Source organism: Papio anubis, chromosome 4 (assembly GCF_008728515.1).
Source record: "Papio anubis isolate 15944 chromosome 4, Panubis1.0, whole genome shotgun sequence".
NCBI classification, from domain to species: Eukaryota; Metazoa; Chordata; class Mammalia; order Primates; family Cercopithecidae; genus Papio; species Papio anubis.
This window is the reverse complement of record NC_044979.1, coordinates 67563489-67589608: the sequence shown is the minus strand read 5'-3', so window position 1 is coordinate 67589608 and position 26120 is coordinate 67563489. Positions and strand designations below refer to the sequence as shown.

General features: G+C 37.7%; 1 protein-coding gene and 1 pseudogene across 1 annotated transcript; both read left to right on the top strand.

Annotated features, from left to right (window-relative positions):
• Positions 1–24148: 24148 nt before the first annotated feature.
• LOC101003121 (protein PET117 homolog, mitochondrial) lies at positions 24149–24407 on the top strand. Its single transcript, XM_031665855.1, is given in 2 exon segments — positions 24149–24286; positions 24288–24407. Coding segments are annotated over 2 exon segments (258 nt in total).
• Positions 24408–24706: 299 nt separating this feature from the next.
• LOC101003466 lies at positions 24707–25912 on the top strand (annotated as a pseudogene).
• Positions 25913–26120: the final 208 nt, after the last annotated feature.

Below are 26120 nucleotides of genomic sequence, written 5' to 3'. Positions count from 1 at the left end.
ATATACATTCTATTCAGCAGCACATGGAACATTCTCCAAGATAAACCATATAATAGTCTATCCCCAATTAAGTCTCAGTAAATTTAAGAATATCAAATTATATCAAGTACTCTCTGTGATTGCAGAGGAATAAAATTGGAAATCAACTCCAAAAGGAACTCTTGAAACCATGAAAATAAATAGAAATAAAATAACCTGCTTCTGAATCATCATTGGGTCAACAATAAAATCCAGATAGAAATAAAAAAATTATTTGAACTGAATAATAGTATCACAACCTATCAAAACCTCTGGGATACAGCAAAAGTGGTACTAAGAGGAAAGTTCCTAATGTTAAATGCCTACAGCAAAAAGTCTGAAAGAGCACAAATAGACAATCTAAGGTCACACCTCATTAAACTGGAGAAACAACAATCCAAACCCAAACCCAGCAGAAAAAAATAAATAATGAAAAACATAGCAGAACTAAATGAAATTGAAACAAACAAAAAAAAAATACAAAAGATAAATGAAACAAAAAGCTGGTTCTTTGAAAAGATAAATAAAATTTATAGACCATTAGTGAGATTAACCAAGAAGAGGGAAGATCCAAATAAGCTCCATTAGAAACAAAACAAGAGATATTACAACTGATACCACAGAAATATATATGATCAATCAAGGCTACTATGGACACCTTGATGGACATAAACTAGAAAACCTAGAGGAGATGGATAAATTCCTGGAAATATACAATCCTTCTACATTAAACCAGGAAAATATGGAATCTCTGAACATACTAATAACAAGGAGTGAGATTGAAAGGGTGATTTTAAAATCTGCCAGCAAAAAACAAGTCCAGGACCAGCCAGATTCACAGCTGAATTCTATCAGACATTTAAGGAAGAATTGGTACCAATCCTATTGACATTATTCCACAAGACAGAGAAAGAGGAAATACTCCCTAAATAATTCTATGAAGCCATTCTATGTAAACTCTATGAAGAGAGATAATGTTTTTTTGGTCTACCTATACTTTGTTAGTTTCTGGCATTAAAAATGGCATTCAGAACATCTGTTAACTTAATATTGGCTATTATTGTGGCTATTAATATTGTGTTTCCTGAACTATGAATTACTAAGGTTAATATCAACTGTTATGATTAGTAATAACAAATGTATTATTTATCTATTGCTGCATAACAAACTACCCCAAAACTTAGTGGGGTCAAACAGCAATTATTCAGTATTTCAGAGTTTCTATGGGTCAGAAACCTGGGCAGAGCTCAGCTGAATGCCTCCACCTCGAGTTCTCTCACAAGCTGCAATGAAGATGTTACCCAGGGCTGCAGTCTCATCTGAAAGCTCAAATGGGGAGGATCTACTTCCAAGATCAATTTTTTTGGTTTCTGGCAAGATTCAGTTCCCATGAATTGTACGAAAAAAGGCCTCCTTTCCTCACTGGTTGTTAAGTAGAGGCCTTTCTCAGTTTTTTGACACACAGGCCTCTCCATAAGGCAGCTCATAACATGGTAACTGGTTTCTACCAGAGAGAGTAAGAGAGCAAGAGAGATGAGTATATGTCAGTGTTGGCCCATAACCAAATCTCACAGTGACGTTTTTGGTGAATTTTGCTCGTATTTGAGTAGGACGAGAAATAATGTCTATTTTAGGGAGTTTTTGTGAAGATAATATATTTGTGATTCTATTTGTTAGAAATAAGTTACTAGGTGCAACTTTCACCCAAAGGTAGGGTTTTACACAAGGGCATGAATACCAGGAGGCAGGAATTATTGGAAGCCATCTTAGAGCTGCTTACCATAACAATTTTGATGACTATTCACATGCCTAATACTATGAAAACAATTACTTTTTCAGTACTACTTTGGATACAATAAACATTCATTCATGTGTGTAACAAAGTTAAATATAATACACAAAACAGAATTAAACACTATTTCATGGCACAGGTCATCCACTGTCCCACTTGAATCTACCAGAAAAAATCTATAATATTCCCTCTTACACAAAAACAGTATTGCAAATGTGGATTGAGATGTGGGTAAAAAAAAAAAAAATTGGTTTGCTGGATTTTTAATTAAAATATGTTATGAATTAATAGTCTGAGAACATTTCTTACCATTTGTTCTACTGGGTTAATATCTAACATCTCAATCTACACTATACAAATGTGTGATACACCCTTATGTGTTGACTGATCATCATCAGGTATTCTGCACTTTTACAATGTTGCCTGACACAATGTGTTTTTACAAAGTAAATGAAACAGCCTAAGTCAAAGGTTTGGAGAAGGGCAGAGTTAGGAATGAACTCAAATCATAATTCTCACTTCCTTCTGTGGTTATTTATCATAACATAGTGAATTACCTAGTGCCACTTCTAATAAAATATTTCTATACTGTACTGTGCAATCTGTGTACAAATGTGATTTTGATGAATAAATTCACTAATTCAACCAATATTTAATTTGTGCCACTAATATAAAAGGCACCTTGCTAGACATTAGCAATACAGATCACAACAAGATAAACAGGTTTTCTTCCCTTTGAGAGTGTGCATACTAATGAAGGAGGCATATATCAAACAATTATCATATAAAATGGTATTAAGTGGCATGAAGAATAAGTACAAGGTGTCTATTAGTCAGCTTGGGCTCCCATAACAAAGTATTGGCTGGGCGCAGTGGCTCACGCCTATAATCCCAGCACTTTGGGAGGCCAAGGAGGGCAGATCACGAGGTCAAGAGATTGAGACCATCCCGGCCCACATGGCGAAATCCCATCTCTACTAAAAAATACAAAAATTAGCTGGGCGTGGTGGCATGCACCTGTGGTCCCAGCTACTCAGGAGGCTGAGGCAGGAGAATTACTTGAACCCGGGAGGCAGAGGTTGCAGGGAGCAGAGATGGCACCACTGCACTCCAGCCTGGCAATAGAGCAAGACTCCATCTCAAAAAAAAAAAAAAAAGTATTGACATTGAGAGGTGGCTTAAACAACAGAAATTTATTTACTCACTGTTATGGAGGCCGGAAGCCTAAGATCAGGGTGCCCCAGCATGGTGGGACTCTGGTGAGGGATCTCTTCCTGGCTGGTAGATGGCCACCTTCTTGGTGTGTCCTCACATAACAGAGAGAGAAGACGACTGATCTCACTTCCTCTTCCTATAAGGTCATTAAGCCTATCTGATTAGAACCTTACCCTCATGACCCTGTTTAGCTTTAACTGCCTACTAAAATCCCTCTCTATACACAGTCATATTGGGAGTTAGAATTTTGGGGGTACAAAATGCAATTCATAGCAGGGTGCTATGAAACTAAATAATAAAATCACATAATTTAGCATTGGGTAGAAGAGGATGATTAATGAATTTTGAGCTCAGCTATGAAAATTGACAAAGTATGGATAGAAAAATATCTGAGTAGAGGAAAGAGCATGTGTGTGGGGTGCAGGCCCTCAAGAGAAAGTAACCTCAGGCTCAAAGACATGCCAATAGGGCCAGTAAGTTTAGGTCACTTCGAATAAAAAAAGTGGAATGACAAGTGCCTATGAAGACAGTAAGAACCAGAGCAGGCAAGGTCTTGCAGGCAGGTTAAGGATTTGAGAGTTTTTCTCAATAACATCAGGAAAAGGTGTCAGCAAGGAACTGATATTATCAGATTTGGGTTTTACAAAGATGGCTGTGCTGTAACATTGAGAATAGACAGGAAGGGGTTTGGATCAACAAGAGGCAAATGGTCAAGAGACTTTTTTTCCTGACAATTAGACAGATCCCATTCAATGGATACCTAGGAGATAAAATTGACTAAATATGGGGGGGGATGAGTTGGGGGGAAATGGAGGTATTATGAATGGCCTCCATTTCTCTTAGTAGATTACTTAATATAGGAAACTAGCAATGAGGAATAAGTTACAAAACTTGTAAATTTGAAGGATTTATAAGAAATCTGGGTAGAGATAAAAGTTAGAGTCTTAAATATAGGTCTATGCTCAGAAAAGAAGTTCACAGAAGAGCTGTAATTTGAGTCATAGCACTTATTTAATTTTAACTACCCAAGAGAACAAAATCAGCTAGGAAAAAGTATACAGTGAAAAGAGAAGGCCCAGGATGGAGCTTGAGTTTCTCCAACCTATAATTGATAAATAGAGGAGGAATAACTGGCAAAGTAGGATAGGAGAAGATGGATAATCCAAGTCATGGGATGTCCCAGACACCAAAGGAAGAATGTGTTTCAGAAGGAAGGTGTAATTGATAGTGTTGAATGCAGCTCCTACTGCCGTTCTCTCCAGTAAGAATAATAGCACATCTTTTTTTGCATTTAGGTATGAATATATGTATGTATGTGTGCATTCATTGCACTCTTTGTACCAATATTTATTGAATGTCTACTTTGTCAGTCATTGGAGAAAGAACAGTGAGTAAAACAGACATTGTGATAGAACTTACATGGTCTTTGCTCCAGAAATAAATTAAGAATCTCATGTAATCCCAGTAACCCTAGAGAGGTAAGTAATATTTCCTATAATTAATGATGCAAAAAGACTTTTCTCCTGTATCTCTTAGAGCTAACTATTTCCACTGACTTTGTGTACAGAAGGAATAAATGCGTCTAAGCTCACAGTCAAGAATATAAAAATCTCAAGTTTTCTAATTTAGGAAACAGTTTGACTGAAATACGAGTCCCTGAAGGTACTAGGAAATGATGTTCAGGCAAGCATCTGAAGAAAGGAAGAGCTAGACATCCCACACAAGACAGAAAGGATAGGAAGATTTCCATTGATGCATACCGATGTGGGAACGGAAAGTCCTCTGTATCCTCAGACTCTTTTCTGAACATTCCCTTTACCTTTTGCTCTTCTACCTGACAATGCTGCTTTCCTTTCCCAGGTTTTCTATTCTACTCATGGGCCTTGAAGAGGAGTGTCTATCCTTTCTGTGCCTTATTTCTACTTTAAGAACATTCTTATCTTCCGTTCGAATTTGTCTTTAGACTCTACCTCCTACCATCCCATTTTGCTACAATCTTCTCCAGAACTCCTGGGAGCACATGCCCTCATTTTTTGAATAATTTAGCTTGTGACCCCCATCACGTCATCCAATACTACTCATGTCATAATGACTGGTAACTTCAGTATTCATGACGTGTTTTCTTCTAATATCCCAGCCTTTCATTTTTTTAAACTTCCACTCCTCCAATAAATCTGTCTTCCATTATTTTGTGGCGGCTGTTGTTAAATTTTTTTTACACGTTCATAACAATGATCATTCCCTAAGTCTCCTAATCTTAATTTCAATCCTTTTTCTTTCCAACTGCCCTCTAGCTTTCTGGGTGACCCCTTCCTTACTACAACTCTAATAATTTTTCAACACCTTGAGACTCCACAATACATTGATCCTACCACCATTTCATTGGCATATACTCTTTTGTCTTCTCACATCCTTCCTTGCCAAATTTAAATCTCATTATCTCTCATTATAACAATTCCCCTGTAGCACTCTGAACTTAATTACCCCATCTCTCTTCTTCAAACTTGCCTGAATAACTCCCCACTTGGTTAAATCCAACTCTCCATTTACATTCTCTCTGCTTCTATAGCTCTGGATGTAGCTAGAAAATAAAACCATACAGTCATGTGTATTAGTCCATTTTCATGCTGCTGATAAAGACATACCTGAGACTAGGCAATTTACAAAAGAAAGAGGTTTATTGGACTTACAGTTCCACATGGCTGGGGAGGTCTCACAATAATTGCTGAATGAAAGGAGGACCAAGTCACGTCTTATGTGGATGGCACCAGGCAAAAAGAGAGAGAACTTGTGCAGAGAAACTCCCATTTTAAAAACCATCAAATTTCATGAGACCCATTCACGATCGCGAGACCAGCACAGGAAAGATATGCCCCCATGATTCAATCATCTTCCACTGGGTTCCTCCCACAGCAGGTGAGAATTATGGGAGCTACAAGATGAGATTTGGGTGGGGACACAGAGCCAAACCATATCACCATGCAAAACTATTAAGGGTAACTTAAGAGCAATTGGGTCCTCTGTGCTCCAAAAATCTGATCACATCTACCTAATCCACTCATTCTTCTACTCTTCTACACAAATATTTCAAACTTTTTATTTTTTCTCAAAAGTTCAATAACCCTTCCCCTACCCTCACTATAATCTGATTCCTTGCTGTTTACCTTTCCAAGAAAATAAAAGCAATCAGAAGATAGCTTTCAGAAGTTTAGCTATTAAATTCTGTATCTTTATTCTGTACACAATATTCTACACCACACAATATTCTGTACCTTTATTCTTTGCCTTTTTTTCCTATTACTCAGAATCTACAGTTTTATCTAAGCCCAATCCCTCCATTTAAGCACTGTATCTCAACTGATCCCACTCACTCACAGAAGCTGGTTCATCAGAATCCTCCCTCTTCCACATCAATAATTTTTCTTTCTATTGGAACAACCTCATCAGTATACAAACATGTCATTATTTATTCCTTCTTAAAAACTCTCTTGACCTATTCCTTCCTCTATTTACCACCCCTTTACCCTGTTCCCCTTTATAGCAAAACCCTAAAAGACTTACCTACACCTGCTCTCTGTGATTCATGGTCTCCTTTTCTCTCTTGATGGAATACCATTTGACTTTTACCTCTATTCTCCACCAAAATTTATTTCATTAAGGTCAGCAATAACTTCTATGTTTCTAAATTCAACGGTCAAGTGTCAGTCTTCTTTCTAGTTTTCTAGTTGGTCCCTAAGCTATATTTGACACAATTGATCATTCCCTTTGAGTTGGAAATTGGCTCCCTGAAGGCTTCCTTCACTTGGCTTCCAAGACATTCCATTCTCCTGGTTTTCCTTCCACTTCCCAATCTTCTTTTGCCAGTTTTCTTTCATCTGTGCAACCCTAGTGTTTCTTCATCTTGCCTATAACTTAGAACTACATCAGGGGCATTTATTTATTTATTTATTTATTTATTTATTTATTTATTTAGAGAGGGAGTCTAGCTCTGTCACCCAGGTTGGAGTGCAGTGGTGTGATCTTGGCTCACGGCAATCTCCACCTCCAGTGTTCAAGCAACTCTCCTGCCTCAACCTCTCTAGTAGCTGGGATTACAGGCACCCACCACCTGGCTAATTTTTTTGTATTTTTGGTAGAGATGGAGCTTCACCATGTTGGCTAGGCTAGTCTCAAACTCCTCACCTCAGGTGATCTGCCCACCTTGGCTTCCCAAAGTGCTGAGATTACACATGTGAGCCACTGTGCTCGGCCAAGTACTTTGGGAGGCCGAGGCAGGCAGAACATGAGGTCAGGAGATCAAAACCATCCTGGCTAACACGGTGAAACCCCATCTCTACTAAAAACACAAAAAATCAGCTGGGCATGGTGGTGGGTGCCTGTAGTCCCAGCTACTTGGGAGACTGAGGCAGGAGAATTGCTTGACCCCAGGAGGCGGAGGCTGCAGTGAGCAGAACTCCTGCCACTGCACTCTAGCCTGGGTAACAGAGCGAGATTTCATCTCAAAAACAAACAAACAAACAACAACAACAACAAATCCAAATACTCAGTCTGTACCCCAAACTGCACAATTAAATCCAATGAGTGGGATGCCAGCATCAGTATTTTTTAAGGGTCTTCAGTAATTTCTGATGTACATCTTAAGTTGAGAAATGCTACCTGAAATTTTGTAGTATACCAGGGCACACTTAGGCCTTCTCTTTACCGACGATGATGCCTTTAGTGATCGCAAAGTTTTACTGCTTTAAATATTTCCTGTGTCCTCAAGACTATTATTCTATATCTGTAACCTAGATTTCTCCCCTAAAATCCAGATTCTTATACCCAATTAAAAACTCAATCAGATACTATCTCAAATTCAGTGTTATAAAAGTGAACTATTGACCTTATCCCAAATTTGTTCCTCCATTCTGTCCCCTGACAGTAATTGGCAACTCCATTCTTCAAAAACTCAGAATATAAAAAGTACATCTCACATGTAATCTATCAGAAAATCATGTTGATTCTCTTTTTAAAATATATCCAGAACTCCACCTCTTCCTGTCACCTCCACTACTACCACCCATGTCCACACCACTATGACAGCCCACCTGAAATATAGCAAAGGCTCCTAAATCTCCACCTACCATCCTCAACCTGCTTTCTTTTTTGCCCCTTACTATATATAACCCACACAGTGTCCAGGGCAATCCTTTCAAAATATTTTAGGCTCTTTCACTTATGACAGCAATGGTTTTCACTCTTGCTTAAAAAGTCAAAAAGTCATTATGGTGACCTATCAGGCTCTACGATATCTACTTTTCCCAGCTACAATCTCTCTAACTTCATTTTCTTTTATACTCTCCAGCCACACCTGCCAACTTGACATTCATCAAATACACCAGGCTTACTCCCACTTCAAGGCCTTTGGACTCTGTGATTATACAACCTGAAACATTCATCCTCTAGATTCCCTACATGCAGTTCCTAATTGCCTTCTACTCTTTATCCAAAGGTCATCTTGTCAGTAAAATCTTCCTAGACTCTACTTAAAATTGCAATCACCCTGTATACATGTCATGTTTTCTTAGTTTTTCTTAATAGCCCTCATAACTATTTATTCACACACATGTACAGACAAACATTTAAAATACACATTTGTTAATGTTATTGTCTGTTTCTGTCCTTCCAATGGTTTTAATTTTCTAGAGCTACTAAGGGTTGTTTTCTGTTGCTTTCTATCAAAGAAACTTAGAGAATGTGTGTCCTTAGATGCTGTGTATCTAATTCTCATGGATGTACTAAATTCATCTGTCACAGACTGTATTGCTAGAATCACCCATGGAGTCAAACATTAAAATAAATCTGTATAAATGTTTGATTGTGGCTAGCTTCCCATTCCTGTCCTGTGAAATACATGTTTTGGCACAGTAAAGAAAAATAACATCCACACACTTTATTACTAACTACTATTGGGGTTTTGTTTATTTGTCAGTAACATCATTTTTCAGCCTGGCATGGTGGCACGCCCAGTAACCAAGCCATCTCCTAAATATGCACTTTACTTTTTTAGGTTCTAATATTCATAAATAAACTACTTAAATTTCTACCAAGTTGTCATCTAAGCACCAAAATATGTGTTTCTGGTTCATTTAAATGAAAATATCTTTTTCCATAGGTTAATGTTTAATAAGGACTTCCTTTTTTTAAAAGCAAACTTTGTTTTAAAAAGTTGTTACTAAAAATCTATTTTAACACATAATTAAACCATCATGTTGTGGTTTACATTGATAGGTTACAGAAGATTATTCCAACATAAATGATTCTAAATTAAGTAAATGGACAGAATATTTGTATCTTTGCCTTAAGTCTGAGACAAAGAGCAATCATTTCTAATATGATAATGGCTACAATTTAGGTAGTATTTAATAAACCAGGACTGTCACATATGTTTACTCATATACCCCACTCAATATTCTTTGAGATGGGTCTAATTGTCCCACATTATAATCACAAAAGGAACGAGTTTTGCGAAGATCACACAGCTGATAGGATACCAAAAATCCAACTCATTTTCTTTTAAAAAATAATTGCCCTTAGGTACTTCATTATGTTGATTTCATTGTCAAAATACGATAAACAATTCAAAAGCATCTAAGAACAGACTTCACTTACTCAAAGTAAACTGTGTGACTGTGCTGTTATTAAAAATATTTGGATCAAAAAGAACACTCCTAATTAAAATATTTTCGACACTCTGCAAAATTGAGGCTGCCATGATCCAATGATCCAACCAAATCAGCCCTGGACTTGGGCAGCATTCAAATCAGCTACTTTGATATTTTGCAAAAGGCAGAGGCTCTTCATTCGTAAAAATAGTGTCCTCACCATGACGCTGTGAGACATTGGATGTGATTTTTCACAGACAGAATTCTATCAAGATTCCCTTCTGACTGTACTTTCCTCTCCTATTTCTGTCCAATTGTAACACTTATGAAGCCAGAGATAGTTGCAGTAGCATCAAAGAATTAGACTTTGCAAAGTGCATTTGAAGTGGGTGATATAGTTTTGCTGTGTCCCCACCCAAATCTCAACTTGAATTGTATCTCCCAGAATTTTCACGTGTTGTGGGAGGGACCCAGGGGGAGGTAATTGAATCATGGGGGCCAGTCTTTCCTGTGCTATTCTTGTGCTAGTGAATAACTGTCATGAGATCTGATGAGTTTATCAGGGGTTTCTGCTTTCGCTGCTTCCTCATTTTTCTCTTGCCACCACCATGTAAAATGTGTCTTCTGCCTCCTGCCATGATTCTGAGGCCTCCACAGCCATTTGGAACTGTAAGTCCAATTAAACCTCTTTTTCTTCCCAATCTCAGGTATGTCTTTATCAGCAGCATGAAAATGAACTATTACAGTAATTTGGTACCAGTAGAGTGGGGCATTGCTGAAAAGATACCTGAAAATGTGGAAGCGACTTTGGAACTCGGTAACAGGCAGAGGCTGGGACAGTTTGGAGGGCTCAGAAGAAGACAGGAAAATGTGGGAAAGTTTGGAACCTCCCAGAGACTTGTTCAATGGCTTTGAGAAAAATGCTGATAGTGATATGAACAATAAGGTCCAGGCTGAGGTGGTCTCAGATGGAGATGAAGAACTTATTGGAAACTGGAGCAAAGTTGATTCTTGTTATGTTTTAACAAAGAGACTGGCAGCATTTTGCCCCTGCCCTAGAGATCTGTGAAACTTTGAACTTGAGAGAGATGATTTAGAGTATCTGGCGGAAGAAATTTCTAAGCAGCAAAGCATTCAAAAGGTGCCTTGGGTGCTGTTGAAAGCATTCCATTTTAAAAGGGAAACAGCTTAAAAGTTCAGAACATTTTCAGCCTGATGATGCAGTAGAAAAGAAAAACCCATTTTTGAGGAGAAATTCAAGTTGGCAGCAGAAATTTGAATAAGTAACCAGGAGCCTAATGTTAAATCCCAAGACCATGCGGAAAATGTCTCCAGCCCGTATCAGAGACATGCACAAAAGCCTCTCCCATCACAGACCCAGAGGCCCAGGAGGAAAAAGTGATTTTGTGGGCCGGGTCTAGGGTCCCTGTGCTGTGACAGCCTAGGGACTTGGTGCCCTATGTCTCAGTCACTCCAGCCATAGCTGAAAGGGGCCAGCGTACAGCTCAGGCTGTGGCTTCAGAGGATGGAAATCCCAAGCCTTGGTAGCTTCCACATGGTGTTCAGCCTGCAGGTACACATAAGTCAAGATTTGAGGTTTGGGAACCTTTGCCTAGATTTCAGAAAATGTATGGAAATGCCTGGATTCCCAGATAAAAGTTTGGTGCAGGGGCAGGGCCCTCATGGAGAACCTCTGTTAAGGCAGTGCAGAAGGGAAATGTGGAGTCAAACCCCCAATACAGAGTCCCTACTGGGGCACTGCCTAGTGGAGCTGTGAGAAGAGGGCCACTGTCCTCCAGACCCCAGAATGGTAGATCCACTGGCAGCTCACACCGTATGCCTGGAAAAGCCACAGATACTCAACACCAGCCTGTGAAAGCAGCCAGGAGGGAGGCTGTGCCCTGCAAAGCCACAGGGGTAGAGCTGCCCAAGATCATGGGAACCCACCTCTTGCATCACCATGTCCTGGATGTGAGACCTGGAGTCAAAGGAGATAATTTTGGAACTTTAAAATTTGACTGCCCCATGGGACTTGGGACTTGCATGAGCCCTGTAACTTTTTTTTTTTTTTTTTTTTTTTTGGCCAATTTCTCCCATTTGGAATGGCTGTATTTACCCAATACCTGTACCCACATTGTATCTAGGAAGTAACTAGCTTGCTTTTGATTTTACAGACTCATAGGTAGAAGGAACTTGCCTTGTCTCAGATGAGTCTTTGGATTGTGGACTTTTCAGTTAATACTGAAATAAGACTTTGGGGGACTGTTGGGAAGGCATAATTGGTTTTGAAATGTGAGGACATGAGATTTGGAGGAGCCATGGGTGGAATGATATGGTTTGACTGTGTCCCCACCCAAATCTCAACTTAAACTGTATCTCCCAGAATTACCATGTGTTGTGGGAGGTACCCAGGAGCAGGTAATTGAATCATAGGGACCGGTCTTGCCCATGCTATTCTTGTGATAGTGAATATGTTTCAGGAGATCTGATGGGTTTATTGGGGGTTTCTGCTTTTGCTTCTTCCTCTTTTTTCTCTTGCTGCCACCATGTAAGAAGTGTCATTCACCTCTCACCATTATTCTGTGGCCTCCCCAGTCATGTGGAACTGTAAGTCCAATTAAAACTTTTTTCTTCCCAGTCTCTGGTATGTCTTTATAAGCAGAATGAAAACAAACTAATACAGTGGGACTAATTGCTTCCCATTGTGTATTTTATCAAGAGAAATAGAATAAGGCAGATGGGCATTTTGTTTGGCACTCCATAGCTCTCATTAACAGCAAGAATTTACACCTGCAAAGAAGTGCTCCTTCTAATGGATTTCTACCAGCCATAGAGCCTAGCATATGATTGTCATTGAGCTCTAGGAGGCTTTATCACAAAGCATGCTGAGGCCTCATAAGAGGAAGCCAAGCTCAAAGCAGAAAGAACAGACCTAGTCAATGGGTGAGCCTCCTTTACACTGGCCAGGAATGCAATGTTCTGATAGTGTCCAAAAATAATAATATTTTCTATATCTCCTACCAGATTTATGAGTGCAAGTTGAACTGCTCTAGGAAGTTTTAGCTGGCCTTCCCTCATGGTTTCCATCAAATCAGGTCCCCCTCCCATTATAGAAATTATCATACTCTAATAATAATAATAATAACATTGAGTATTTACTATGTACCAGATACTTCACTACATGGATTATCTCATTAAAGGGTCACAAGAGAGCTCTGAGATAAATATGGATAGTAACACATTTTACAGATAAGGTTACCAAACGAGCTTGTCTCAATTTACATAGCAAGAAAGTATTAGAGCCAGAATTTAAACTGTGGCTATCTGACTCCAGAGTCAAGCAATATACTATATTATATATTGTACTGTATAGTATAGTATATAGTACAGTATACTATAGTATATTTTGTGTACTATTGTATAGTACACTATATAGCACAATATGCTATAGTATAGTATATTCATTTATCTGACTCAACATTATATTCATAGTATCTGGCAAAGAGCCTAGTAGGAATTCAATAAAGACCAACTGAATACATTAATGGCAGAGATAGTATCTAGACCACAAAATTATTTATCAGATATGTTTGTCTATCAAAAAAACTTAAATGTAAAGTGTCAAAGTCAAAACTTTGCTGCTTTAAATAATTTTAGTCCACTAAAGAGCAATGAGAAAGAAACTAAACATATGGTAACATAATATATCCAAGGACTACCTCTAAACCAGGCATCAGCAATATTTTTCGATAAAGGACCAGATAGTAAATATTTTAGTCTTTGCAAGCCATGCAGGTCTCTGTTACAACCACTCAATTCTGACACAGACAATACATAAATGAGTGAGTGTGGTGTGTCACAATAAAACTTTACTTGTGTACTCTAAAATTTGAATTTCCTATAATTTTCACTGGTCGTGAAATGTGGTTTCACTTCTGATTTTTTTCAAGCATTTAGGAATGTAACAATCATTCTTAGCTTGTGGGCTGGATACACTGAGACCAGGCAGGCAGCAGTCTAGAGCTGGCACAAAGGCAGTTGTTTGCTGCCTCCTATGCTAAACTACTCTTGCAGTCTCCTTACGCATAGTGAGATTTCGAAAGAGAGAGGAGATGGGATTCCAAAACTGAAGGAGATTCATCAAATGTGCTGTGTTTTGTTCCAGTTGTTACGGTTGCTGTTTGGGGGAAATCACATGTAGGAAGTAGAGCCATTTAAAGATCAGAGTTGTGGCAGATGAACAAGGCAAAGATCAGTGAAGTAGTGCAAATGGGAGGAAGAATTGCTACACAGTTAACCAGCAAGAATTATGTCATTTATAAGATAATGAGGGAGACAGGGGACACTTATTTTAAGCACCAGACATGTTCAGAAACAGATAGGTCAGAAAGATAATATCAGTCACCTAAGGCCTAATTACATCTCCTTCAGCTACCATCTCGATTAAATGATTCTTTTTAAATGAGCTGATTCAAATGCTTCATGTTCAATAGTTAAAATGTACCTAAAACAGTTAAAAAATATATAAGAAGAGAGAATACAGATCTGGATGTTCTATTTTTCTATTTACAGCAGAAGACTGAAGGAGCCTCCATTTCTAGCAAACCAGGCTTTCCTTTCAAAAGAATTTCTGCACCCAGACTGCTGACTATTGCCAGAGAAAACCACACAATTGTGCAGGTGGGACTGACGCAAAACCTTTTATCCCTTGATGGCTAGATCCTTCTGCATGTCCTCAAAAGCCACACAGAGTTCTTCACCCTTCTCAAGGGCTACTCCAGCCCCTCCCTCTCTCCAGCTTTCCTTTCTGCCAATGACCTTGTTTCTGTTTCACAGAGAAATTGAAGCTGTCAGGAAGAATAGTCTTCAACTTCTGCCCTCTGAGTGACAAACATCAGGGTCTTGTTTCCCTCCTTCTCTCAAGTCTCAGAAGATGAAATAGCCCTTTGTCTCATTTCAAGCCAGTCTCTCCTCCTGTGACCTTTATTCCAACTACCGTCTCCTGCTTCAAAGGGAGTAAGAACTTTATTCATCTATTATTATCCTCTCTCTTCTGGATTTTCAAATCTCTCTTTCCCTGCTCCTTCTCCACAGCCTGTGAATACACTCAGCTCTATCCTGGGTTAAAAACAAATACACAATCTCCCGTCCCCTCCAACCTGGTGTCATCCACCAGCTACCTGCCACCTTCTCTCTCAGTCTTCACATCAAGTCCCTCAAACATCGACATTCTCATTCCCACATCTCCATCTCCGACTCACTGTCATGGGCCCCCATGGTACACCACGGCACAGAAACATCTTGGGCAAATATCCCCAATATCCTTGCATCCTTTGCATTAAATGTGTAATTTTATTGTATTAACATAAAATTGTAAACATAAATATCCTTTATTCCTCAATGGTTTAGTTATACTATTTTTAATTCTCATTAAATAAGTTCAATCTAAAATTTAAATTTTGATATGACCTTCTTTTAAAATCTCTGACAAAATGGCATGCAATGAGAATGCAACATGTAAATTTATATATGTTTAAGTCAATTTGGGGTTTAAATTGACCAAAATTTGGACCACACTAGTTTCACCATGAGATAATCACTCACTCATAATTCCAGTGCTTAAAACACACACACCAAAAAAATAAATAAATAAAAATTTATTTTCTCTTTTTGAACAATTTCTGTTATGTCTGTTTTTAAAGTAATAATTGAAATTCAGTAGAACTGTAGGAAATAAGATTTTTTCATACTTTCATTTCTCACAGTTATTATAATTGCCACTAATTCTGCTAGAACTTTACCCATATACAACACATATGTGTAGGTATGTGTGTATGAACTAATTTTTTTCAGTTCACCTTCTACCTGGCACCTTCTTAACATTTGATGAAACTTTCTTATTTCTCTCTTGAAACTCCTATTTCTCTTGTTTAATTACAGGGATTTTAAAAAGTTATCTTAAAGTCCTCCTTTACTATCTTTAGTACTATATTTCCTTCAGTACTATACTTCAAATGATTAATAAAATCTGCAAATGTTACAATCTGTTTCTTCTCTTACACATTATACTCTAAAAGGTTAGTTTAGGCAGTCATTACAGCTCAGCTGGATGGCTACATTAGACTTCTGACTAGTAGTCCAGCCTTTATTCTTGTCCCTCTTTAATATATATTTCATACTGCAACTAGTATAATTGTTTTTCCAATAAAATATAGTCATGGCACTTCTGCAGCTGAAGTCCTCCAATGACTTTCTTGTGCCCACAGGATGAAGTTCGTACTAAACTGTAGGACTCTATGTGATTTGGCCCCTGCCTAACTTGTCATTCTTACCTTTCACCAAGCCACCCTTTCATATCCTCGATGCAGCAGTTTTAAACTATGTATAGTTTCAGACAGAACTTGCTCCTTCTATCTGGATTTCCACCATCATATCCTCTCCTTCCTGTCTCTAGAGTATGTTTAATAAGCATCTTATCTTTCAACACTCAGTTTAAAAATTACCATTTTTTACATGTTCCTGCCTTCAAGGATTTTTATTTTTTAATTCCTTTTATTTCAATAGGTTTTTGGGGAACAAGTGGTGTTTGGTTACATAAATAAGTTCTTTAGTAGTGACTTCTGAGATTTTGGTGCACTCATCACGTGAGCAGTATACACCGTACCCACGGTGTAGCCTTTCATCCCTCACCCCCTCCCAGCCTTTCCCCCGAGTCCCCAAAGTCCATTGTATCATTCTCACAAGCATTACCATTTAGATGAAAACTTTCTTTTACCCTAAATCATCAGGTAAAATTCACCATTCCAGTTTTGCAGTTTCATGTATTTTATTTTTATTTTCATACCTATCTACACTTAATGAACTATAAGCTATTTGAAAGAAGAGATTGAGACTGAGCTGTTGCTATAACCCCAGGAAAGATTTTTATGGAATACTCTGTCTATTCATCTTTCTCATAAAATCCACCATCTACTGAGCATCTACTATGAGTTAGATATTATTCTAGATGTTGTATATGTGTGATATCATCTAATATCCACAATAATTTTATCCCAACTTTATGGAATTAAAAACTGAAACACTTAGATAGTTTAAGTAACTGATTCAAAGGTATACTGCTAGTAAATATAGAGCCACAATTCCAATTTAAGTATCACAGTTTCTCCCACAAGGTAGCTCTGATTTAGCATTTAATATTGTTATTATTTATTCTACCCTATGTGAAATAACTGATTTATATACCATTGTCAATAAAAGAAAATGGATCCAATATCTTTTTTCAGCTTGAGATATTATTTAATATTACAATCTTCTTTTTTTTTTTTCTTTTTTTCACCAGATCTGCCTCCATGAAAACCAGAAGAGAACAGTATCTCTTTTACCAATCAATGTTTTAGGTTATTTTATCAAGTTTAGGAGAAAATATGAAGCCAGTGAATTCTAGGAGAATTTTCAGACCAATGAGCTCCTCTAAATGCATCCTGCCTTTTCTTGAGAGCAATTTTGTAGATGTGAAGGAAATGTTCCTTCATGCTGGTCCATTAATTATGCGCTTCTCCCATCTACCAAGCAGAACCATGTAGATTTACAAAGTTGTGTGTTACCCTGGCTGTTTCACTAAAATGTCATATCATTATAAAGTAATTTGCGATGTTCTAGCTATAATTCTAATGTTCTACATATGTCCTAGCTTAGTCCTAATTTGTTAGCTATTTTTTTTAATCAGAAAAATAGCTGTAAGTTCCCAGTAAATGGAATATTTGTGTTCAGTTTATGTCATAATTTTGAACTCTGGAAAAAAGTAAATTGAAGCCACAGAAATATCTCCTTATAACTTTCTTGGTGATTAATTAATGTTTACCAAGTATAATTTCTCTAAAATTATATACTAACTCATCACACCTTTTACTCTAGTTAAATCATTTATATCATTGTCTATACTTCTGAATTTCCATCTTGAATCTTAATACTACAGTGTAGACATTAAATGTATTTATATTTGTGGGGCCAAGAGAATGAGAAAGTATTTACATTTGCAAACTGGAATTGCACGTAACATTGTTTACCTGCAATAATGGACAATAATAACAGTGTGCCAAGAGAACACCAATTATGAACTAAGCAGGAAATATATCCTGTGAGTTGAACACTAAAATAATCCATTTTATTTATAAATATGTAGTAGAGTAATTTTCTTTAAAAGACAAAATTGAAAGGAAATTAGCAACAGTTCTTTTATTCATAAGAGAGAAGTTAAATATGTTATCTATAAATAAAAATTTAAGGCAATAATGGAAACAGCAGTATAAAGAGGAAAAATACTGCCACCAGCACAGTGGATCTAGTGAAGGCTTGTGAAGCAATAGTTTTTTTTACATGCAACTTTACCTCTTTGCCTCAGGAATAACCATCCTATTCTAGAGAGGTAATAAATTTTTCCAGAATAATCTGATCATCATTGTTGATTTAAAGGAATCATTAAAAATGGCCTGTTCTTTAAAATGTGCTTCAACAATTGCTGAATAATCCCTTCTGTGTGTTTGATTTGTTACAAAGTATTACATATAGAGCAATAACTATTTATTGAAAGCCTACTATATATCTAGAATTTATAAACCAATGCTTCTGTACACTTTCAATTACTTTATGTTAGTTCTAATTTTCTTTGATGTTGACTAAACATCATCTCAGTAGAACCCAACATAGTCAAATACCCTTGCAGTTAAAACATCAAAGTAAAAATATCCTGCTTTGGTTAACCCCTGTGCAAGGGGCTAAGCTCATTATATATTATAAATGTTGCCATTCCAGAGCTCACAGTGTTGCTGGGAGGGAAGAGGCAAGGGATTATGGTAGCTGGCCATCACATATAGCCAGAAGCAATCCTACATGTTGCTCAGGTACTCGACTCATTAAACACCTTCAACCTGACTTGAATGAGAAATTCTAAGCTCTTATAAAATTAATTAAAAATAAAACAATTTTCAAAGCCAAGACTATCGTCTGGACTGCTCTTTTTATAGTAGTCTATTTCACGAGTTCCATTATGCCTCTATCATCAAGTAACTTGTTTATAAACCCAGAGTTTTGGAGAAACTTTCTTAATGCAAGGTACAAATTCTTCTTTTTAGAGATCTATCTTTAAGAAAGTGTTTTACATCCCTAAATATATTCTTAAATCCTAAATCCATCATCTAATATCTATAAAATTCATAATTCTTAACCACAGTTTTAAAAAGCAATGGGTAAAGTACATTTATTCTGTTCCAGGAAGTGTGCTATGAATTTTATCTCTAATTGCATATTTTGAACACTATAAGAACCACATTAAATTGATTACACTATTAAAATAATACTGCAAAATTACAACCCCAGCCTTACAGATGAAGAAACTGAACCAAAAGGCACAGAGATTATGTAAACTTAAAATTTGGTCTAAGCAATCTTGCTTCACAGCCCATACTGTTAATAAATATATTATTTCCTCCTAAGAGTTGAATAAGGTATAGACTGAAGTAGTTTTATAATACACGATACATAGATAGATAGATGATTGATGGATAGATAGGTAGCCTTATAATCCTTTAAATTTACTTAGATATTTCTATCATACATGAGCTTGACTGAGTTGCCATGACCTCCTAGAAAATACTAGGTCCATGCTATCTATTTTATCATATACTTCAGAAACTATTGAACATCAGCTTTCTCCTTACCAAAGATTTTATGTTCTGAGTATTATCTACCTGGCCAAAATTAATACTGCAAATGGAAACGTTAATAACTCTTTTAACGTCATTTATATTTATTACCTAATATTACCTAATGTAAATTCTGCATTCCAAATATTCATTCTAGAAAAGCTCCTTTTGTCGTATCCAGGACTGAACTTTATTGAAACAGAAATAAAAGAACTTACTCACTCTACATTAGTGGATAGATAATAATTATAACCAATTTTAGAAGGCAACTAAAAACTACTAAAAATTAGCGGTAAATAAGAGTTTTAGCTGCCTCCTGCCATGACCCAAGCTTATTTAAAGATCAAGTATATGGGGAAATATTTTCCTATCAGTTTTGTTTCTTAAAACCCTGTTTCAAAAATCTGATGCCTTTGCTAAAACTAACATTAGTCCTCCAAAAACCTTCCAGCCATCTTCTAAAACCACAGTTCTCAAAGTGTGGTCTTGGGATTCTCAGGACCCTGTCTAGGGGTCTAGGAAGTTAAAACTACTTTCAAAATAATACTAAAACATCATTTGTATTTTTTACTCACCCTTCCTTAAATGTACATTAAGTTTCATAGAGACTACATAATGTGTGAGATCATAACAGAGTGCAGAAGGTAATGTGAGAATTCAGCTGTCTTTTATCAGCCAGATATTAAAGAAAATTTCAAAAATGTTTTAAAAAAGCCCTCATACTCACTAATTGTTTTATTATCACTATAGTTATTTTTAATAAAAATGTATTATTTATGTTAACAGGTATGGGCTTATTGCTCTTTTTAGATTAATAAACACATACATGTATATTCAATTTTCCCAGCTTCAATTACCATAATAAAGATACATATCATATACATAAACAAAAGCTCTTTTAAGAGTATAAAGGGGTTGGCTGGGCGCCATGACTCACGCCTGTAATCCCAGCACTTTGGGAGGCTGAGGCAGGCGGATCACAAGGTCAGAAAATTGAGACCATCCTGGCTAATACAGTGAAATCCCATCTCTACTAAAAATACAAAAAAATTAGCTGGGCATGGTGGCAGGCGCCTGTAGTCCCAGCTACTCGGGAGGCTGAGGCAGGAGAATGGTGTGAACCTGGGAGGCGGAGCTTGCAGTGAGCCAAGATTGCACCACTGCACTCCAGCCTGAGTGACAGAGCGAGACTCCGTCTCAAAAGAAAAAAAAAAAAAGGAGTATAAAGGGGTCCCGAGAACGAAATATTTGAGAACTACTGATGTAAAATATTCATAACCTGTTTTCTCTAGCTCCTTCTAGTCTTTGTGCTTAGCTTATTAACCATTATCATCCTTGGTATGTTGTTCCACTTCAGGTTTTCTGTTACTTGACAAAGTCTAAGATATTGCAGTGTCTTCTGATTCTTACTTGTGAACAGACAAATTAGTCTCAGTCAACAATTCCACCCTAGGAAATGATATATCAGATGGTGCTATTACACAACAGACTTCACAGAATCTGTTCTGAAAAAATGTCATCATGAAAGTCTAGGAGCTTTATTGTTAAAGAAAGAACTTCTTGGTATATGAGAATTTTCATGTTGTTACTGTGTAAGATGATGAGTTTTCTTAAAATTATTTAGACACTTGGCAAATCAGACTCAATACTGGGCCTTCTGCAATTCCAATAAAAAATAAAGACTGGCCGGCCCATCTAAGTGCCCTACTTGGAGTCTGGCCTGAATGAGTCAAACAGAAAGAAGTATTCCTTCACCTCTCAACAGTTGTTAACATTCTTTCCTTACTACTCCTTTCTGAAACATTCTCTTGCTTTATAATTGACCCACCACACCCTACTAAGTCAACTGTAATCTCTAATTACAACCTGTCCACTCCTTGAACAAAGGTCTTCCACTCATTTCTCCTCAGTCCTTTTCACTACTTATCCCACACTGGTATACATATATCAGCTATGTACAAATGACTCCCACACCACAAGTCAAGCTTTGACTTAGCTTATCCATGCAAGACCACAACTGTTGAATCACCCCAGATAAGTATATTGCTAGCTCCTCTCCTAACATACGCAACCAAAATCATTACTTTCACCACAAACAGCAAAACTTAAACTGTTTCTCTTACTCTATTCACTGGTTCTCAACTATGTGTGATTTTGCCCCCAGGGGACATTTGGCAATTTCTAGAGACTTTTTTGTTTTGTTTTGTTTTCACAACCAGGAAATGGGGTTTCTACTGGCATCCAATGGATGGAGGCCACTGATGCTGCGAATAACCTACAATGTACAGGACAGACTCCCACAATGAAGAATTATCTGACTTACAATGTTAACAGTGCTGAAGTTACAACACATTTCTCTATTCCCATCACTTCTTCATCTCCCCTCCAGCCAGGAAAATGATTCGCATCTCTGGCATAGATGTTGACACCAGGATCCCATATAAGCTGGATTTGAAAGTAAAGTGGCTGGAGGTTTTGGATCAACAGAAACCTGAATACAGTAGAACAACCTCCAAGAAGAAGGTGGGCTTGGGAATCAAATGGGCAATGATTGAAACCAATGTTAAATTTGGAAGTTTCAACTGAAATATCAAAATATTAAAAATTCTGCATTGGAAAGGGGGTGCTAAACCATATAAAAATTTTAATGAATTTGGTTAATGACTGATTCCATGATTCTCTCAAATGCCTCAGCCTTTTTGAAGTTTAAAAATAGTCATGAGAGCAAAAGTAGAAACTATCTTCGCATGGAAAAAAAATGTCTTTGTGGATTACTGCTTCCATCCTCAAGCCCTACCTCTTGAAGAACAAAAGAAAGTTGACAGCTGTTTGTGCCTCATCGCAAACTGGTGAGAGGGAGTTTATAGGGATTGCCTAGAGTTTGATGAGTCTTATGTATTTTGGAGACATAGCAGCCTATTGCTTGACTCATACACAGAAAATCTAGGGATTGGGATGGTCTGGCCAGCAGCTTTAGAAGCATGTTGCTGCTGATTTATTATCTACTAATTTATTATCTGCTGATTTATTGTCTGAGTCAAGAATGTGTTTATGCTTCCCATGGACCAGATGAGGGTCAGCCAGCATGTGAGTTGTATTAGAGCCTCCCCTATACGGACTGCCTGTGCTGAGGCCTCAGCAGATAAGAGTTCAAGGTGAATCAAATAATTGCTAAGAGCTACAGAGGAAGTAAGTGACCAGAGGAAATAGGGAAACTTTTATCTGTATCAAGGAACTCAAGGGAACTATAGATGAGATGATACACAAGGGTTTCCAATGACTCCACCAAAGTGCCCACTAAAGAATTAGCTTTTATCATCAGTCAGGCTCCAAGGGAGTAAAGTCATGTTAAAATGAGAACAAAGATAACTTTTCCATCTCCCTTCTCTCTCCTCTCTTCCCATTAGACTAACAAATTGAAGGAAGAGAAGAAATGCTAGGAGTTGAGCTTCCAGCACCCATTGCAGAGCAGACCCCAGCTTGGGAAGGGGTGGTGGGAGAATGGTTTTATACTTTAAATGACATTCTAAGTTTTGTTATTTGACTACACATTTTTTTACCTAATTGAGACAAGTCATTTAAAGTGGTTATAACTCTTTCTCTTACTTGAGGATGAACGGAAGAGTTATGGAGCTTGCTCAAGTCTGCATCCAGTGGTAGGGAAAGTACTACTCCTACTGATCAGTATTACAAGATCACTGGGACACGATTCTTAAATAAGGTTGCTTCTATGATTATAGACCCTGTATGTACATCAATGCCCAAAGCATGGGCAGTGAGGCAAAATCTGTATGCCCAACAATATGAATGAATTTAGGAAGGAAAAACTAAAGAAGAGACCAGGGACATTGCCTGAATTTGGTGGAGTTATTGCATGACCCCCTAGTGGGAAGGGAGTAAATGCTGAGAAAATGTGAATATCACCCAAGTAAAAAACTCCCGCCTCTCCTTTGCTATCCATATGTAGGCAGTTGTCAAGTCCAGTTGAATTCACTTCCACAATATTCTGTATCAGTCCCTCTCCATTCTCTCTGCCCTCCTGTTTTCTTTCTCACATTCTTATTTCTGGATCTCCTAGCTTGAATTTGTTCCACAAGATCTAACTGTCATTCTATCAGTCTATCAATCACTCTTCACTCAGTTTCAAGAGCTATATATATTCTTAAAGCAAAAGTTTGCATATATCATTCCCTAGCTGGGCAACCTTTTAGGGCATCTATTTTAAGGGATAAAATCTAAACACTTCAGCATGGCATTCAGGGCTCTTCATGGTCTAGTCACTCACACACACACACACACACACAAACACACACGCAGACAAAATGTTTCTGTCATGCCAGACTGCTTGACATTGCCCAAATAGGCCATAAATTTTCTTATCACTATGATTTTTCTCATATTTTGACTCTAATCTGAAATATTTTTTCCTCTGCCCCACCTTGCATATACCTCCCCTCCTCCTGCTTTTGAAACCCTACTCGTTGTTCTAGGCCCAGCTTATATTAGAGTTCTGTGAAACATTATCTGGTCCCCAAGTCAGAATATTATTCCTTCTCTTTCCCCAGATATTTCTTTTATTGCACTTATTTCCACCACTTATTCTACTCTGACTTATAATATAGATCATTTTTGTTTGTATGTCTCCTCCCCCACTAGTTAGTAAATCTTTTGATGCCTTACCTATAATAGACAGTCAATAGATGTTTGTTGAACTAAATTAAATACTACTGACCAGCCTTGAGAGGTGGGAGAAAGAGGCCTTGGAAGCTGACACAGGGATGTCGAAGAGTTTGAAGGCACTTCTGGGCCTCTCGGTGGTGATGCTGACAGCAGCCACGGTGGCCAGCATGCATCTGGAGCAATGGCAGGACCAGCAGAGGCTTCATGATGGAGTTATCAGAGACACTGAGAGACAAAATTAGAAAAAAAGTAAACATTCGTCTTTGGGGAGAACAGATTATTTTAACTGTGCAACTTGAAGCAGAAAGACAGAAGACGTTATTGGCAAAGGATTTCAAAAAACTTAACTTGAAATGAATGTGAAATATCAATGGGAGAGATGACATTGTGTGTGTGTGTGTGTGTCTGTGCCTGTTGATGGAGAATAGCTTAGTGGTATCTTAATCTTTTTTTAGTCACTATCTTTTTAAACTTGATCAAATAAAGGACAGTGGATCATATATTGTAAATTACTGCTTTCAAAGTTCCTTATGTCTGAATAAAGAAGTATGGGTGTACAGTCTCCTGACGAGTTTCTGTCTGTGTGATCCTGGTAAAAGTCCTGTTAAGGTCACGGTCCAGAGCTTAGGATTGTGACTGAAAAGTGCTGCTAAACCTGTGAGAAGGAAGGAAGAGATAGTTATATCCACCTGAGTAGTTCGATCAGTCAACACAGTGATGGAGCCACAATAACATCTACCTCAGAAGGGCTGGATGAAATTGAAGTGGAGAGAGAAACTCCCCTGATTGTCAATTGGAGGATCAGACATCAGTAGATTTATGTCATGACTAGAGCAGGGATCCCCTAACAGCAATGAAGAAGATGTGTTGTGGATGGAGAAGCAGCTGTCCTGCTTCTGTGACAAGTTCCAAAAATGGATAAAAACAAGACAGCTGAGGGGACAGTTCAGTTATGTTAAGGGTGATAATTTTTTTTTAGATTTACTTTTTCTGATTGCTCAGCAGATGGCAAGGAACAGTATAAAAGGCGGAGGCTGACATGGCAGCAAAGTCATCATGTTGGCAATGTACAATTTGTCTCTGGAAGGATGTGGACATCAAGGTTATTTCAGGTAGAACAAAGATATCTGGACTTTTACTGGGAAACATTGGACTTTTTTACTAGGGAAAAATAAAAAGACTTCAAACTGGTGGAGCACAGTAGCAGGTTGCCTCAGTGTGAGACGTCCCATATACTTCTGTTCAGGTGCTCAGGAATTTGGATAACCAGGATGGTGGAAGCTTGTTCATAACAAACCCTCAACATTGAAACCTAAGGAAAAAAAGTTGTCTGCCCCAAGTCTGAAGTAAAAGCAGCCTCAAAACCAACTTTAGATCCCATCATTACTGTTCAGGGACTTAGAGAACAGGCAAGTTAGAATCCTGTGGAATCTGCCATGGAATTAAAAGAGAAAAGGTCTTGAGCTCAGGAAGCAAAAGACATTAGAAGAGCCCAGAAGGAAGTGGCTGACTTTCTTGACAGAAGTATGTCTTCTATCCCTGTAAAATCCAAAGCCAAGGCCACAAGTCATATGTGATTCTTAAGAAAGAAGAGATTGACTTTTCATCTTTGAGCTCCTCTGACCATACCACATTGACAAGCCCATCTACTTCTCCTCTGGATTTCTCTGCGCCCTGCCACCCCCGCCCACCAGACAGCTGGCTCTCATTCGGTAATGCCTGGTTTTCTTTTAGAAGCAGATCTGATTCCAGATGTAATGCCCCTACAAGCTTTGTTCCATGATGATAATGAGATGGAAGGCAATGGAGCCATAGACCCAGGGATGGAGTATGTCTACAACATTGACACGTTGCTTAGGTGAGCAGTAAAAAAAAAAAAAAAAAAAAAAAAAAGAGAGAGCGAGGATGTTATTTTAAAGCCACTGAAACTTGGAGGTAATTTGTTAGTACAGTATCACTTACCCTATTTAACTGATACAGGTAGGCAAAATTTAATCAATAACACATTTAATTGATAAAAAACTGAATCTCAGGGAAACTAAGGGACATTTTCAATATGGCATTTATTAG